Source organism: Cyprinodon variegatus, unplaced genomic scaffold (genome assembly GCF_000732505.1).
Source record: "Cyprinodon variegatus isolate N-32 unplaced genomic scaffold, C_variegatus-1.0 Scaffold35, whole genome shotgun sequence".
Taxonomy (NCBI): Eukaryota; Metazoa; Chordata; class Actinopteri; order Cyprinodontiformes; family Cyprinodontidae; genus Cyprinodon; species Cyprinodon variegatus.
Window position 1 is genome coordinate 1,977,606 of NW_015150488.1, and position 16,960 is coordinate 1,994,565.

Here is a 16,960-nt window from a genome sequence, read left to right on the forward strand (position 1 = left end):
TTGTCTTCTTTGCATCCAACATCATCTTTTAGCATTTTCCCAAATTAAAAAAAAACTTACCTAAAACCTTTTTTTTTTTTTTTTTTTTTGTTACTATGAAAAAATATTACAGGACATGTGTAATCATAAAAGGTATTTATTTGTGGCATGCAGTCCAAAGTTCACTGCCAGAGCTGACGGGGGGAATTCTGGGACATTTTTCAGTGTACTTCCTTCTTGACAGCTGCAGTAAACGTGTTCCAAGGCCCACAAACTACATCAACAACATGCAGGTTCTGGCTACTGAAAAACTCCACACACTGAGGCTCGTCTAAGCTGGTGGTTGTTTGGTGTCCGAGCTGGCCGTATTCACCTGGAAATAAGAAGTAGGAAAGCTTATCATACATTCCTGGTTAGAAGAAGAAGGTCTATTGGAGCAAACTTACCCCATCCCCAAGTGTAGAGACAGCCTGTTGCTGAAATGGGGGAAAAAATTTGTATATTTAAGGATCAAATTATCAGTATAATTCATTTAAAAAGATTTCGATTGCTTACTCGTCACTGCAGCCGTGTGCCGGGAGCCACAACTGACAGTCCTGATCTCACATGGTGGACTGACATCTACCAGAGCTGGGAATGCCTGAATTGAGATGAACACCTCTTCATGTAGCTCTTCACCCAGACATGTGCTGACTTTGCTGGGTGGTTCTGTTAAAAATGCATTTCAGGACACAACTGTTAGAGGAGATCACTATTACAGTGGGTTCAAAAAGCATCCCTACAAGCAATGAATAAAAAAACTGTAATTTATCTGTAATCTAATAAGGAAAACAGATGCCAATCTACTAGATTTAAGTGTTAACAGTCTTATTCCAAAATCAGAAATTGGAGAAGCATTAAAATGACTGAATAAAATATTTGCAGTAGTCCCTGGATCACCTTGTCTATCACTTCATGGCTTTAGCTTTATTGGTACTGCAGGTACAATTATTTACACAGTAAGAAAACAAGTTATCTGAAAAAAAAACCCTGAAACATAAATGTGGTATTTATAATTAGCACCTTAATTTAATGGAATGACCAATTCAGAGTTATGTGTAGTGACACATTTACTACTGTAAGTTTGATGCGAGCAAAGCATCCTAAGAGCCACTGCAGTACAGTTTTTGTTACTCTTTATTTCTCTAAAATAAATAATTCTGACCCATAAACATTTTAAAAATTAAATGTCCTCACTGGTTAGTTGGTTGCCTTTATGCTACACACATTTTTTAGGTATCTAGAGCATTTCTATGCATCTTCTTGTTGAAAAATCTTCAGTTTTCCTGAAAGTTGTCTCTAGCCTCCATCAGTTGCTTCAAGATCCAAAAGGGATTTTTGAGGGGATAATCCTGCCATTATAAAAAAAAGTTAGGTTACCTTAGCAAATGGCACTGCTGAAACCAGGGCTGGCCTGGCCATTGGGCATATGCCCATTTGTGAGCTGGCCTAAGGCTGTAATAATGAAATAAATGTATCATTAATTCTATCATTTATTAATCCATAAATAATCAGTTTATGAAATTATAATCTAATTAAAGGATTTAAATGTAAATTATGGCCACTATAGCACTGACACAAGCCTTTGTCTGTTGCATTAATGTTATTTTTGTAGATTTTCTATTTAGGTTTTTGCAACACCAGATTTTGCCCAAAATTATGCGTTTGTTTGATTAAATGTTTTTCAAATAAAACAAACAGGTATCTAATATTTAAGTAGCCTTTTTACCGAACAACCGCCTGATCTCTTTGGTATAAATAGTCTGATAGCTGGTTTTATTTTCAGTTAGAGAATAAAGTGTTTACATGTAAACCAGTTCTAAATACCTATTTTTTTGATCATAGAATATGTTTTAGTATGTGCTCATTGAACGTTGCTGCTATGCATGGACAGGTTTATAACAATTTACACCAGTATTTCTCAACATTATAACTTGATTTGTCTCTAAAGTAGAAACAAACCTTTCAAGCAAACTAACTTAATTTATATGATTATGTCTTAGTTTATCAATAATTATATTACAAAAAAACTTAGCATTGCTTTATAGTTTTTTTTGGCAAGGGTCGCCGCCTTGTTGCAGAAGCGCTGACGCCACAGGGTTGGTTCACTCTGTAGCTTCCAGTTGAATACACTGGAATAATCCACCATGCAGTACATGATCCAGGTTAGCCTCCTGACGGCAAATAGACGTCCTCGTTGAACAGCACCTACAAAAGTTTGCATTGCCAACCCGCTCCGTCCCTAACTCATGTACCGGTATCAGAAATCCCACGATAGCCCATCTATATAGCACGTCTATCTGGAGCCTGTGACGTGCCATCAGTCTGCACCTGGCATTGCCACAAGGTAGGGCTGATCATCGGGTGGCATGAATAGTAAGATCGTAGATGCCTCTTTTCTTTATACTTTGATTCAAGTTACACAACCAATGGGCTCAAAGGCATAAGCAATGGGATTTAGACGCTCAAGTGTCCTTTCAGTTTGGTCTTCCATCAAACCACATTTCTTGAGTTTTTTTCGGTAATATGAAGCATAGCTGGTATTTCCAATCTATTCTACTAGAAGCTACAAAGCGAACCAACCACATGACATCACCGCTTGGAGTGCTAGAACATGGCGGCGCCCTTGCCAAGAAATTGTCAAACAATACTATGGTTTTTCCTTATATTTTAATATTTTACACGTTTGTAATTTAATTATTGATAATAGTAAGACACAATCTCTTGAATAGCATGGTTGACTGTTCCATTTCCACTTTTAGTATGAGATATAAACAAATTAATAAATTGCTAATCTAGGTATTGAGGACACTGTTTCAACATAGCTGCAATTTTTTTTTCAGACCAACTACAATATCTTTCACTCATTTCAGATGTCAAATGATTACTTAAATTTTTTTTTTTCCATTATGTATCACATCACAAAATTTTAGTTGCACTAGACTGAAATAAGAGTTTAAAAGGTATAATTAAAAAATGACCTATCTGAAAAATGTAAATAGATCTGCATGGATGAAATGTTTAAGTGAAATGTAAAATATATTGAATTTGTATTCAGAAAAAGTAAAGGAATCCAGGCAGTTTGACCTGTTTGATGGTCATTAACTTTAACTGTCTTAAACCTTTAGCAACATTCATACAAACCTTCTTGTGGGTCCGTTTTCTGCTGTGAGGTCTTCCTCAGACCTCGCGATGGAAGTCCAAGCTGACCACTTTCATTCCAGCCCCAAACATAAAGGTCACCCCCATCTGAAATAAAGCTCCTGTCATATCATTTCATTCTCTCTCAGGTCTTTGATGATACTATTTTATTTTGAACTTACCACCAATACAGATAGAGTGCCAACCTCCTGCAGCCACAGACCTCATAGACATTCCCCACAGAGCCTCCACCGTCCTGGGCTCCTCCTCAGGGACTAATCCTCCGTGTCCCAACTGGCCGTGGCTATGAAAATATCCACACATAAAACAACATAAGCATTTAAGTGTTTGGATGACATAATCCATGCATGTCTGTATGAGCTCTACCTGCCCTGACCCCAGGTATACACAGCTCCAGCAACAGTGAGGAGGACAGCATGCTCTCCACCCAGTGCAAGGCTCTTGGCTTGGAGGTGAGAAGACAATGAGTGGAAAACTGGACTTTTAGAGGATATGTACCCCCCTGGTACCAATGGCAACTTCAGATCTTCAGAAAAGACAAAAAATAAAATATTAGTGAGCAGCTACTGGATATTAATCTTTCTAAATTCTTTCCCCAAGTGTTTTTAAAAATAGTTGAAAGGTCCTGCACCAGAGTTCTCTGACTGGGTGTTTATCTCCATTCTCCATGATGGAGCCTCATTCTTGCTCTGAAGATCCCAGGATTCAATTCTGTCTGGGAAAGCAAGGCTAAGATGCGTTTCACTGATGATTGCATCTTTACAGCCACTTGTATCCACAGTGACAGGACCAGAGGACCCGCTGGAGATGGACGCACAGAAACCAGCCAGGTATACACACTGATCCTCTGGAGGGTAAGAGAAAAAAAACACACCCCATGGACTCAAAGGCATAAGCAGGATTGTAGCCGTTCTTGTTCAAACGTGCATTGCACAAAATTAGACACTTACGATCTAAAAACAAGGATGCTGTCCGGCTCCAACTTGCGCTGATTCTCCCTCTGAGCGCATGGCTGTGCAGCTCCACAGGAACACTCACTTTAACTTCCCGCTCAGAGCTGCAGCTGTCTTCTTCACCGGATTTCTCCTGCACGTACGTCTGAGTAAAGGCATTGAAGCCAAACCCAAACCAGCGCATTAAACCTGTTAACTTACGGCTTCCTCAAAGGGCTACAGTGAAATAAACAGGAAAAAGCCCTTTGGTAGTACTGCGCATGCGCGGTCCCACCCACGTGGCAGCTGTGTTTGGAGCTACAATCTCGATCAACATGCAACAGACATACAGATGCATTAAAAGTTTATTTCCATCTTTTCTCAGTAGAAATAATAATAATAATAATAAAAAAACAAACAAACGTAGCAGGAATGTAGTGAATTAAAACTGAAACCAAAGTGTCGATTTTAGGTGGTGCAAAATAAAAATAAATGCAAGATTTAGAATGAGTCTAGGTTATATTTTACGTGGGTAATAAAACATACTGAAATATAAATCTAAGGAAATTAAGAAACTTTCAAACAGTCTAAGAAAAAAAAAAAATCATTCTTTTAGGAGAAAATCAGTATCAAATTAACTTGAAAATAAAAATAAAACTTAATTTGTTTTAGAACCAGTCAATTAAAACTTTTAGGTACATTTAAACAGCTAGACCCCAATTAAGTAATCTGTGGTTTTACTATGCGAGTCTGGAGTGTTCAGTTAGTCCAAATCAACCTTTATTCTGAGGGCTAGTCTGGTTTGGTTTTCTCCCAAGCAGGAATGTGTTTTATAATATGCATGCTTAAAGGAATAGTACACCCAAAACATGATTAGCCTTCATTTTCTACTCACCCCCATGCTGAACAACACTCTGGAGTACTTTTTTGATATCTCAAATGCATCTGGAGATCTGGGAGGCTTCTTGCTGTCTGCTGACATTCAAATAATGGAGGTGCCCAGCGCCCGAGGCAGAAAGGTCCATAAAAAACGTTTATGCTCTAAAAACATTCTAAATGACTTCGTTTCGAGTAAATTCTGGATGCTACCCACTCAGGACACTTGGAATACATTGGACGAGCAGTATGGAGGAATATTGACACGTTTTTTGTGGACTTTTATGGACCTTTCTGTCTCGGGCACAATAGACCTCCATTATTTGAATGTCAGCAGACAGCAAGAAGCCTCCCAGATCTCCAGATGCATTTGAGATATCAAAAAAGTACTCCAGAGTGTTGTTCAGCATGGGGGTGAGTAGAAAATGAAGGCTAATCATGTTTTGGGTGTACTATTCCTTTAAGATGAAAGGGGAGGAATGGATGAAAGTATTTTTATACTAAAGATTAGCCATAGAGGAAAAATACTACTTGTGCAGCCATCTTGCTATTGTCATAGTGAAAAAAACTTTTCAAGACCATGAGTGTCAAAATCAATGAAAGGTAGTTTGTGACCACAAATCTTCCATTTTGAAATCATAAAACATAATATAACTTCCTCTGTTTTTTGTTTAGATGGTGGGCCACACTGTGGCTGTGTTTTCAGGGCTCAGTTCCTTTGCTCTCTTCTGTTCCATCTTCCCTGCTTCTTACAATGCCGTACTCCACTGCTTTATCCAAACACTTCTGAGCAACCTTTGCAGAAGGATCTGGTGTGCCCTTTCCTCCCTTTGCAAGAACAGTGAGTATCTCCAAAGCTTCACTCTCCATAAGAGCCTCAGCCAGCCCTTTCTCCGCCTGCATCATGTTCTGGACTATAACCACTCCGCGGTGGCGCAGGTCGGATATCTCACTGAGCAACAGGGCCTGGAAAATCTCCAACCAGTGGGTTGTCTATAGAGATGAAACATAAGAGTCAAGCAGGGAATAATTGCAAAAATACATTATTTTTGTAAGAATAAAATGTATTACCGTTCCAGGGATTCGAGCACAGACCTCCGGCTGCTCAGCAGTCAGCATGGCCAGAGTGCCCGCAGCAGCTTTGCGGAGTCTTTCATCCTCTTCTCCACAGTAAAGTACAAGGAGCTTCAGGCGATCGCTCCCTGTGGCTAGAAAGAGCTCCTGCACCTGAGGACAAAACATACTGTTTATTTTTCAGCCTTTCTGAAGAACTATATAAACATTGGCTAATGAAAATATACCAACACATTTCACCGCAACATTCAAAATAACTTTTTGGGTGCATCTGTATATACACCAACACAATGATGTGTATTATTGTCGAGCTGAAGGAAAATAAAACCTGTTTAAAAATCTTTAAATAAAAATTACACACTGATGTGATAGAGTGCAGGTTTTGTTCTCTTTTCACTGCTTTCGAATCCTAAATAAAACGCAGCACAATAACTTGTAAACACAAGATAAAAAAGCACTAAATAGAGAAAACTGTGTGTGTGTTTGATTCAATCTTAGTATAAACATATGATGGTGTTTGAGAGTAATGATTAAGAGCATCATAAAGAACAAGCATCACAGTAGACTGGTCATGGGGACAATCATGAAGAAGTTTGAGGCAGTGTTGGGTTAAAAGACAACATCAAAGGTTTTAAAACTCTGTAGGAATAGAGCTGCAAAAATATAGCAAAACATGTCATAATGTGAGTGACAGAACTTGCAGGAAATTAGAAAAAAAATATATTTTGCTTTTCGTTCAGTTATAGAACCCATAAAAACTTGCATATCCTGCTAATTTAAATAAATTAGCTCTAAGGTGTTTTTTAAAAATCTGTAGCTGGTCACCATCTGCTGAGATAGAAAATATGCAGCTTAGTATTAGGTTCTATAGGACTAAACCTTGGGAAAAACGTTTTTTTGCATCATTAAACAAGTTACTGATTATATTACTGACATAGACAGGCTGAATGCATGCATCATGTTTTTGTCTGCGAGTGAAAAAGTGGTAGAGATACAGCAAGAAACCCTTTAACATTATAGCAGCAGCCTGGAAAGTTAGAGTTTAAAATGTTAAGTAAAGGGGCTGAATGTATGTATATCTTCACCACATTTTTCAGATTTTTATTCAGAAAATATTTATCCCAAAATCCACATATATTGCTGCTTGTGGTGGAAAACGCAAAAATTCCTTGATAGAAATACATTTAGGAGTTAAAGATATGTGGGTTACCTCTGTACTTAAAACTAAATTACACATGCACTCAGTGGCAGCAGCTCGGACCAACTCGTTCTCCTCAAACATGTAGCCTTCAATCCTTGGAAGAGCTTTTTCCTTGATGATCTTCTGCCTGGTAAAGGAAGACATTTAAAAATTGAAGAATCTTAAAAAATGCATTAAAGCAAGAATATGAAAGAACAAGATCATTTAAAGAAGAGTATAAAAGTAAAGATCAAAAACAAAAGAAATGTGTCTCCGTCACTCAGTAAAACAATAAAAAAAAAACAAAAAAAAAACAACCAGGATTATGTCAGACCTTTAAAAATATACAAAGCCTTGTTCGTTTTTTTTTTTTTTTTAAACACCAAAAACATTTGATCTGGAACAATATAAACTGTATAAACTGGTCCCATACATTTCAGTGATTCAATTGTCTGTGCATATTTATTCCTAGTCAAATGCTTCCCCCTAGTGGCCAACCTGAGTCTTTCACTGATGCCTGCTAGGTTTGTGAGAGCCATGAGAGATTCAAAGTTCTGCAGCAACGTGCACTCCAGCTTCAAAAGGTTCACAAGGGGTCGCACCACCTCATACATCTGCCAAAATGTAAAGAAATGTCAGGTAAGATGATATCTTTGCATTGTTTAAATTAATATATTTGCATTTTTTATACCCTCTCTCCTGGAAAGGCAATCTCTGGGTTAGAGGTGATGGCTATCTTTGCCAGGGCTTGTGCAGCTTTGACCTTTCCTACTTCTGTGTTGTCGGTAGCGAGGGGGATCAAAGCCTTTTGAAAGGGGGGGGGGATCATTAGTTAATCCTTCTAGCACAGCGTTAAGACTTTGCACAGGTAAAGCCACGTATACATTAGCATGAAAAAAAAAACATCCCTTAAATTCTTTCTAATTTAGTCATGTTTCAGCCTCTAAATTTCATTTATTTATTGGGATTTAATATGATAGAATAATCAAAAGAAGCACAATGATGTGAATAACAGTATATGGCAGGATATATGTTTTGTAAATAAAAATATAAAAAAATATTCTTCAATTTTATTCTTGCCTTTAAGTCAGTAGTTTTTTTTTTATTTTTTTACAATCAAATCTAGCCTAAATTGCAGCACTTAAAAAAAAAAAACACCCAATTGTAGCTGTAGCTGCATGTTTAGCGGAACAGAAAGCTGGACTGCTCCATTTCAAGTGTTTTTTTCTTCTAGGACCTTCAAGCATTTACCATCAATTTTACACTAACGTCTACATTGATTTATCCATTACACATTATCAGCTCTGTTTTGGTCTCCTCTGATAGGACATCATGATCTACATTTTTAATGTGTCATTTAAAACAGGCCATATAAATACAGCTTTATTCTCACATAGAAAATGTTACACCTGGGTATTTGCTTTAGTGGTATAGACTAGGGGAACTGAATATAAACGCAGGAACACTTCAGGATTTTAGAAAAAAAAAAATTGAGCACAATATTGTGTTGATTTATCATGAAAAATATATTCTGACATTTGAGGTGTAGAGAAACCAAATCTTACAAAGTTTAAGAGTTATTGTTACTTTTGTGGGTCACTGTTTATGTCTTATTGTGTTTTACCTTTCCTCCACCTTGTGCGACCACTGCACCTCTGTCTTCTTGTCGCTCAACCAAAGCCAAGAAAACCCTGCAAATCCAGAGAGTGTGAGAAAACCTACAGAGAAATAGGTCAAAGAAGATCATATGTATTTTTTATTAGTACCTAGCGATGAATTCTCTACAAGCCTCTGTGAGGGCGGGGCTCTCCTGTTTGACCATACACACCAGCGCAGAGACAACACCAACTTCCAGAAGCTTAACCAGCCTTTTTTCCACGTAGGATGCCGCATCCTAACAGAACAACATACCTGTATTAAACTAGAGTTTTACAAATTAGCCTTCAAATTGCAAGAAGTTGTGCAGCACCTTGGGATGCTCCTCAGGCACATGCTGCTTCGCATACTTGGCCAGCTCCACCAGCTGGGGGTCTGGCTTCTCCACATCGTAGCTGTTGGTACAGTTAACTAATGTGGAGCCCACAGCAAAGAGCACCGTCTTATCTTCAGACTGGATGAAACCAAAAACAAGTATCGTACAAAAAGGTGCATCAATGTGAGGTTAATAGATCAATGAATAAAAAAAGTTTGGTATTTTTCACAGGAAAAAGATCAGTCCAACCTTAGCCAGGTCAAACATGGCTAGAAGAGCACTTTTGTCTTCCACAAGCTCTTCCTTCACATCAGCATCAAAAGTCAGGTATGCAAGACCTTCCACTGACCAGCGACGCGACGTTGGGGGAAGAGATTTGTTACACAACCATCTAAAAGGAGCAGATAGGATATTCAGTTTTTATTTTAAACCCAAAAATCAATTTTTAGCCATTGTTATGATGATAGGTGCTAGATTTAGAACATACTTCCTACACTGCTTGGCGAGCTTTAGCGTGGATCCCTCGGCAAACTGCTTCATGCTGAAATCCGTGCCTCCTGCCGATCCAAGCTTACACAAACCCTTTAGAGCAACCCATGCAAAAACAATGAGTTTTTCCTTTTGTATCGACGAGCTATTTCTCTCTACCAGTAAGGCGACACTCACCACAAGAGCTCTCACACGTATCCTGTCGTTCTCGCTCTTCTTGTAGAGGTCCTTCAACAGTGCCACGCCGTTGGCTGTGATGAAAGAGGCTCTCTTGGCTTTGCCTGCTGCGTGGATGAGAGCCTCCACGGCTACCTGTTGGTGAGTCACATCCTCTGAGGCGCAAAGAGAGATAACTGCGTCCATCATTCCTGACATTTCCAGAGTGATGTTGCCCACATCGCTCGGTCCTTGAAGGAGCACAGAAACTGTCTGAATGGCGCGCAGTTTGGCATCCAGGCCAGGTTGCCTGAAGTGTTCCCTATCAAGCAAAAATTTTAATATCAGCAAATGGTATTTCTCTAGGAGGTCTTATGATGAATTTCATGATCTATATTAGAAAGCTTCAGCTCACTGGACAAATTCTTCACAAAGTTTATGAAAGTTTTCTCTCTCTTTGTCACTCTTGAGGTCGTCATAGAGTTTGCTTAGCAACACAGAACAGCTCATGTGAGTGTTTTCTGTAAGAGGCGGACCCTCCGACAGCTCGGCAACAGTTCCAGCCACACACAGGATTTTCTTCAGCCCTATAAAAGAAAAGAGCGATCAAGGTCTTACACAAAATTCCTTCTTAAAACTATTCAGCTCTATTACATATATATTTTATTTTGTTTTCCTTTTCCCCAAAATTGAAGGCTTCAGATCGTCAAAGAAATTTTATCACTGAAAGATAAGCCAAGTAAGTTGAAAAGGTGTTTCCTTTTCCTTTTTTTGTTAACAATTCGGCTTTATTTATCAACAGAGAAAATCTAACCGTTGTAAAAAAATAAACAATATATATATTTATATATATATATATATATATATATATATATATATATATTAATTAGCTTGGTTTACATTACATTTCAGAAATCTGAGTACAATTGTTCCAGCTATGGCCAAGCCTAATTACTACCAGACCCACAGAATCAAGAAATCCCCTGAGAGGAACTGGTCTGACAACAAGGAGACTGTTAAAAATGCTCAAAAAGCACAAATTTTGCTCCAAAATAAGAACATCCAAGAAAATGTCACTTTATTAACATTTACCAGACTGAAAAGTGTAATGGAGCTGATTCTAAGGTGTAAGTGATCCAACAAAGAATAAGCAGACTGAGAATATTATCCACAAGTAAATAAAAACAATCAGCAGTGGACCTTCCCAGGGTTGGCATGCTGGGTAAAATGACTCTAGCAGAATATTCATGGCTCATCCAGGAGTTCTCAAAAGAGCCCATAACAAAGCAGCTGAAGTCAGAGTTTGTGATTCAACAATAAGTTAAAAACATATTCAGATAGCAGCTTTAAAGACATGGATCACTAAGTGCTGTTCAAACTCAAAATATCCAACATTAGGTCTGAAATGTGTGCTTGTTTTTGGCCATTTAAAGAGACGGAACGGGCAAAAACTGGATCTTTAGAAGATTAACAAGTTATTATATCAATAGAAGGCTCTCGAAGGACCAGGATGGGCTTTGGCAGCTTCTCCTTTAATATATAAAACAATCATTTTGCAATATTATATCTTAGAATTTTTCAGGTTGCATTTGTCTGATATTTGATTTTATTTGATGATCTCAAACATGTCAGTGTGCCAAATAAACAAAAACCCAAGATGTCCACAGAGGACCAAAGACTGTATAGCACCTCAAGACAGTGATATACAACAGGAAAATGTGCAAAATAGTTGTTTAGCATCTATAAAGCATTGCCATGTTTCATACCCTGATCAATCACCCATAAGGTCAGGGAGTTATCAGGGTTCTTCAGGGACTTGCGGGGTACTTGCTTGACCAGGAGGTTGATGGCGCTGTCTCTACCAGGCCCTGACACATTATCCGCTGGCATCATTTCCAGAAGGTGGCGTACCATCGAACGCAGTTCCTTGGATGGTTCTGTGCCAAATTCAGAAAGAAATTTACCCCAAAAGCATAACCCAAGAGATCAGTGTTTTCCTGCAAATTACAAGTCCAGCTACTCACCAGGGAGTATGGCTTCATCTTTGCCTCTAATCTCTCTTTTCATGCCCTCTGTCAGAGCCTCAAACATCACCTGCAGCAGGTGGCAGGCAGCCAGAGAAACATTGGAGGCTCCTGACCCCATTACAGCACACAGCTGGTCCATCCCCAACTCATTCACGATAGCCATGGTCTGGAATTAAAAACAGCATATATGAGGTTGTTACAGCGCTTCGTAGAGTGAAGTCTCATTCCCTCTAAGTCCAAGGAAAGACTCCGGTACAAGCTTTTAGAACTTGTTCTTAATTGGTAATGTAATCAACAATCAGGTTTTTTTTAGAGAGCAAAAAAATTATTAAAAGTTCTGAAAAAATATTTACAGATTTGTTCTATTCTTTTGTAGTTTCTTATTTTTTATTTTTTTATACACTTTTACACATTTTCCCCAGACAACGATAACATGGATTAAAACAAAACACAGCGGGAATAAGGGTTTTATTTCAAAGGAAAAAAGGATCTTTCCAAACCAACCTTAAATTATGTGTAAACAAAAAGGTTTCTAAACCTAATAACACGGATTACCCTCCTCAGTATCACTGATATAAAGAGCTTCAGGTAAATGGCAACCAGTCATTTATTTTCCCCAAAGTCTTGACAACCATCACAACTTCTTGTTAAAAAAATAAAGATGATCTTTACCTGGAAGTATTTCTTACTTTGCTTAGTTATACTTATTAATTAAGACATTATTTTTGTTCTTTCATTCCGTTTTTTTTTTATAATTGTTTGACTGTTCCTTATTAATTTTTATTTTGTCTGATTTGTTGCTGTTAAGCACCACCGGTTACCCTTGTCTGTATAAGACAAGCCATAAAAACAAAAAAAAGATGTCATCAAAGCTAGTGTCCTTTTTGTTTGAAGTTACCAGTACGGTGTACACAGCTGAACAGATATATAAGGTGTTTATCTATTGGGAAACCTTTATACAGGTTCAACAGATACATAAAAGCCAAGAAAAGAAGTTAAAATGTTTGGTCTTTAAATGAAGTGATAGGGATACCACTCACTCTTGACTGATGTCCTGTGCACAAACCCACTAACGTCCTCAGAGCTGAAAGGACAACATCCTCCTGCTTGGACAGAAGAAGTTTCTGGATCAGCTTTACTCCGTCATTGCGGAAGATCTGCTCGGCTCCTCCCTCGTCTCGAGACAACACCACTAAATTCTGAGCGGCCTAAAAAAAAAAAAAAAAAAAAGATAATTTTGATTATTTATATTTCTACAGATTGATCAAGAACATTTCAATATTTAAAGGGAGTGATGGAGATTTACTCTGGCTCTGTACCTTCTGTCGATCCGAATCCTTAGCAGAGGAATCCAAGAGGACGGAGAACATCTGCTGCACACGGGCATCTGTGGAGTTTAGTTGTGCCGACTAAAGGTTTAAGAGAAAAGACATTAGTTATAGTTTCAGTATCATCAGGTGTCAGTGTGACCTGATTACCTTCACGTTACCTTGTGCTGAATCTGAGCTCCAAGCTGCCTGAGCAGATCCTGGAAAGCTCGGTTTTTGGGCTCCAGCTGGGCACATCTCTGAGCATCCATGAACGCCTGATCGAGTCGACCCAGCTTCTGATACGCTTGAGCTCGTCTAAACCTGGCTTTTACGTCACCTGGGTCTGTATCAAGAGCTGAGGAGAGAAGAAAGCAGAAGGTTGACCAATGTCGAGCAAACAAAATCTTCACAGAAAATAATCCCGACTAATGAAAGACAGATTTGAGTGCAAAGAATTTATTTAATTTCATAAATCTTAGATGCATCCATGCATCCGTTTTCTGTCACGCTTATCCCTGCTGTGGTCACGAGGGGTGCTGGTGCCTATCTCCATCTATCAATGGACAGGTCGCCAGTCCATAGCAGGGCAACACAGAAACTAACAACCATTCACACACACTCACACCCAAGTAGAGATTAAGGGAAGCCAATCAACCTAACAGTCATGTGTTTGAACTGTGGGAGGAAGCCGGAGTATCCGGAGAGAACACAAGCATGCTCAGGGAGAAGATGCAAAAAGCTCTTCTGATCTTTTGGTTCTCTACAGCTGTGGCTCATTTTTAGCTGCTTTAGAATTTAATTTTAAAAACAGACCAGAACTACTAAAAACAGACCAGAACTACTAATGTAATCGATTTAAAAAAGCTATATGATATTAAAAAACATTAAATCTGATTACTGAAATGAAAAAATCTGCTTTTATTACACAGCAGCAGTGAGAACTAGTTATAACAATGTAATTCATTATTTGCATGCAGTAAAGAGCAAAACTCTTGAAATATTATTGCCTTCCAAAATGGGGTTGTCAAAAGTATCGATACTCAAAAAAGTATCGATACGGAAACGTATCTGGATACAATACTCATTTACAAAAGTATCGATACAGTGCCACCACCAGTGGCACCTAAACTGTCATTCATCTAAAGTGCAGAATAGAGGACAATGCACTGTGTGATTGAATAATTCTGTGCACTTTTTAGTTTCAGACTTTTTTTGTAACAGGTGCAGCAGCTGAGAATAATTTGTGTTTCTTAACCAGTTTGGCTAGTGTCATTGTTATGTGTGCAAAGCATAGCCAAGGAAGGAACACTTCATTTTAATTTTGTAAGTTTTTTATCAAGCTTGCTTAATATTGTGCACAGCAAACAACCTCAAAATATTGTTCTTATTGTTTATTGTATTTATTCATTGTATTATAATTATTAATCAAAATATTTCTGTTGAAATTTGGAGTTTTTATCCTTGTGGTATCGAAAATGGTATCGGGTATCGAATATTTCCCTTAATGTCGGTATCGAGTTGAAAAGTTTAGTATCGTGACAACCCTATTCCAAAAACAGCGGAGCTGCTGAAAACTGCCCAACAAACAGTTACTTTCTAGATAAAGTGTATTTGTCTTCCTACTGCAGAAAAAGCTACTTTCATATTAACTCCGTAAAAAGCGTCATTAACTCTTCACCTCTGTTGCATAATTTACTGTTGGCAGGCAAAGTGAAAATAATAAAATGAGACCCAGGATGTCTTGAGTATTTACCCTGGTAATCCTGCACATAAGAAGAAACTCATATTCAGAATAATAGTCACAGAACTTCCAGGTTAAACTTCAACTATTAATCTTGCAGTGACAACAGTAATTGCATGAAACAAACAAACAAACCCCGAAAAATATAATGCATGCTTGCATTCTTTGAATCTGCCTGCGAGTTAAGTGACTTAATGTGGATCTGGAATACAGTTTCTGAAAAATAGAATAAAATAAATTAAACAAATAATATTTTCATATAATTTTATTTAACGTGAGTTCTTAAAGTTTTATTCATTTTTGACTTTTTTTTTTAGACAAAACTAGAGTGTTATTCCAATGTCACATATTTACCGTTTTTTTTTTTGTAAGTTGTTAAAACCATGAACAAGAGGGTCTTAGTATGAATAATGTCCTGGGATTCCTCTGTTCTCTGCACACACGACTAATTCCTTTCATCCTTTTAACGCAGCCTTAAAATATAAACATTTGGTTAAATAGTCTCTCTACACTGCAGACAGGTAGTGAGTATATAATTTTTCTCTCTTGCGTGTTACCCTATGAAGGACGTGCAACCTGTCCAGGAAGTACCCCATCTCTTGACCTTTCACCCCAATGGTAGGCCCTACCCAAACCTGCTGCGATGGTAAACAATATAGATGATTAAATTCATTTTATTTATATAGCGCCAATTCACAACACATGCCACCTCAAGGCACTTTATAGTTCAACCAGATCATACAGTCAAATTGATTCAAAGTTTTCTGTCTAAGGAAAACCAGTTGATTGCATAGTCTCATTGAGTCGGATGCAATCTCTCACACTAAGCATGCTTGTAGCGACAGTGAAGAGGAAAAACTCCCTTTTAACAGGAAGAAACCTCCAGCAGAACCAGACCCAATGATTAATGGGTGGTTTGTTTTTACAGTTATTTGTTTTTCTAATTTTTCTTTTGGCCTTTGTTATGTCTCTAGTTATTTCACCATATGTTCTACATTATCTTATTGATAACTGAACAGCTGGAATCTACAACTTCTGAAATTATTGCATTTAATTAAAATAGAGTAGAGTAGAGTAGAGTGGAGTAGAGTAGAATAGAACCTTTGGAGGCATCATCCTCTGCTTTGCTGTACTCCTCCAGTTTAAGGTAGCAGGCAGATCTGTTGCGGTACAGGACAGCACTGTCTCCCTGGCTTTCAGTCAGCTTCAGCGCTTTGGTGTAGCAGCAGACAGCGCCCTGCATGTCTCCAGCCTTAAAGAGGTTGTTCCCCTCCTCCTTCAGAGCTACAGGGTCCTGGTTTGGACAGGAAAGGTGAGGAGACGACTTCCATAATGCTTAAAAAATGCATAAAAGTTGGCCGAACGGCTAATTGCTGCTTCCTTACCTTCTGCTTTTCACTTTCACTCATCTTCGGCTAGATACACACAACACGATATGGGTTTATATGAGAAATTTGCATTCAAATTGCACTCATGTTATCACGAGCGGCGCAAACTCCTTTCATATCCCAGTACTTCCGGGTGCACGTATCGCGTTAGTGACGCTCACGCACACGCCCCGCCCACCATTCCCCTACGCCTCTTTACCATAAAAGGAAGGGGGCAGCCAAATCATTCCTGTCTCCATCTCTACTTTATTAGGTTACGTTTCCATTCTGTGGTTTTGTTTGGTGCACACATGCAGTCAGTTACACCAAGCTGCTTTTTGTGCTTTATATAGTTGGAAACAGCAATGCTTTCTGAATTAATAAAATTAATAAAAATAAAAAAACGACATATACTGAGAGGCAAACGAATAAACAAAACATTGGGTAATTAATTATAAGCACTACCAAGCAAATATATATTTAAAGATACAAGTATCTGATCAAGACAATTCAATCAGTTTATTTATATAGTGCTAATTCACAATACATGTCATGTCAAGGCATTTTACACGCACATTACAGTCAGATTGGTAAAAGTTTTCTATCAAAACCAGCTCATCCACCTATTCATTGACTTGCAGGACATGGTCCTCCCT

General features: G+C 38.2%; 2 protein-coding genes across 2 annotated transcripts; both read right to left on the bottom strand.

The window, feature by feature from the left end:
- Positions 1–123: 123 nt before the first annotated feature.
- On the bottom strand, positions 124–4,392 carry rccd1 (RCC1 domain containing 1). Its single transcript, XM_015403593.1, has 8 exons — positions 4,131–4,392; positions 3,812–4,027; positions 3,547–3,706; positions 3,342–3,463; positions 3,163–3,267; positions 535–699; positions 426–455; positions 124–352 (listed from the first exon to the last, which is right to left on the bottom strand). The coding sequence occupies exons 1-8, from the start codon at positions 4,315–4,317 to the stop codon at positions 201–203; spliced, it is 1,137 nt and encodes a 378-aa protein (XP_015259079.1). The 5' UTR covers positions 4,318–4,392; the 3' UTR covers positions 124–200.
- Positions 4,393–5,383: 991 nt separating this feature from the next.
- On the bottom strand, positions 5,384–16,458 carry unc45a (unc-45 myosin chaperone A). The gene is made up of 19 exons (XM_015403322.1): positions 16,323–16,458; positions 16,039–16,231; positions 13,376–13,551; positions 13,206–13,295; positions 12,927–13,094; positions 11,884–12,052; positions 11,626–11,796; positions 10,275–10,446; positions 9,881–10,181; positions 9,702–9,796; positions 9,464–9,605; positions 9,212–9,352; positions 9,009–9,136; positions 8,867–8,933; positions 7,934–8,047; positions 7,741–7,856; positions 7,273–7,390; positions 6,060–6,215; positions 5,384–5,981 (listed from the first exon to the last, which is right to left on the bottom strand). The coding sequence occupies exons 1-19, from the start codon at positions 16,344–16,346 to the stop codon at positions 5,691–5,693; spliced, it is 2,832 nt and encodes a 943-aa protein (XP_015258808.1). The 5' UTR covers positions 16,347–16,458; the 3' UTR covers positions 5,384–5,690.
- Between the last annotated feature and the right edge of the window lie 502 nt (positions 16,459–16,960).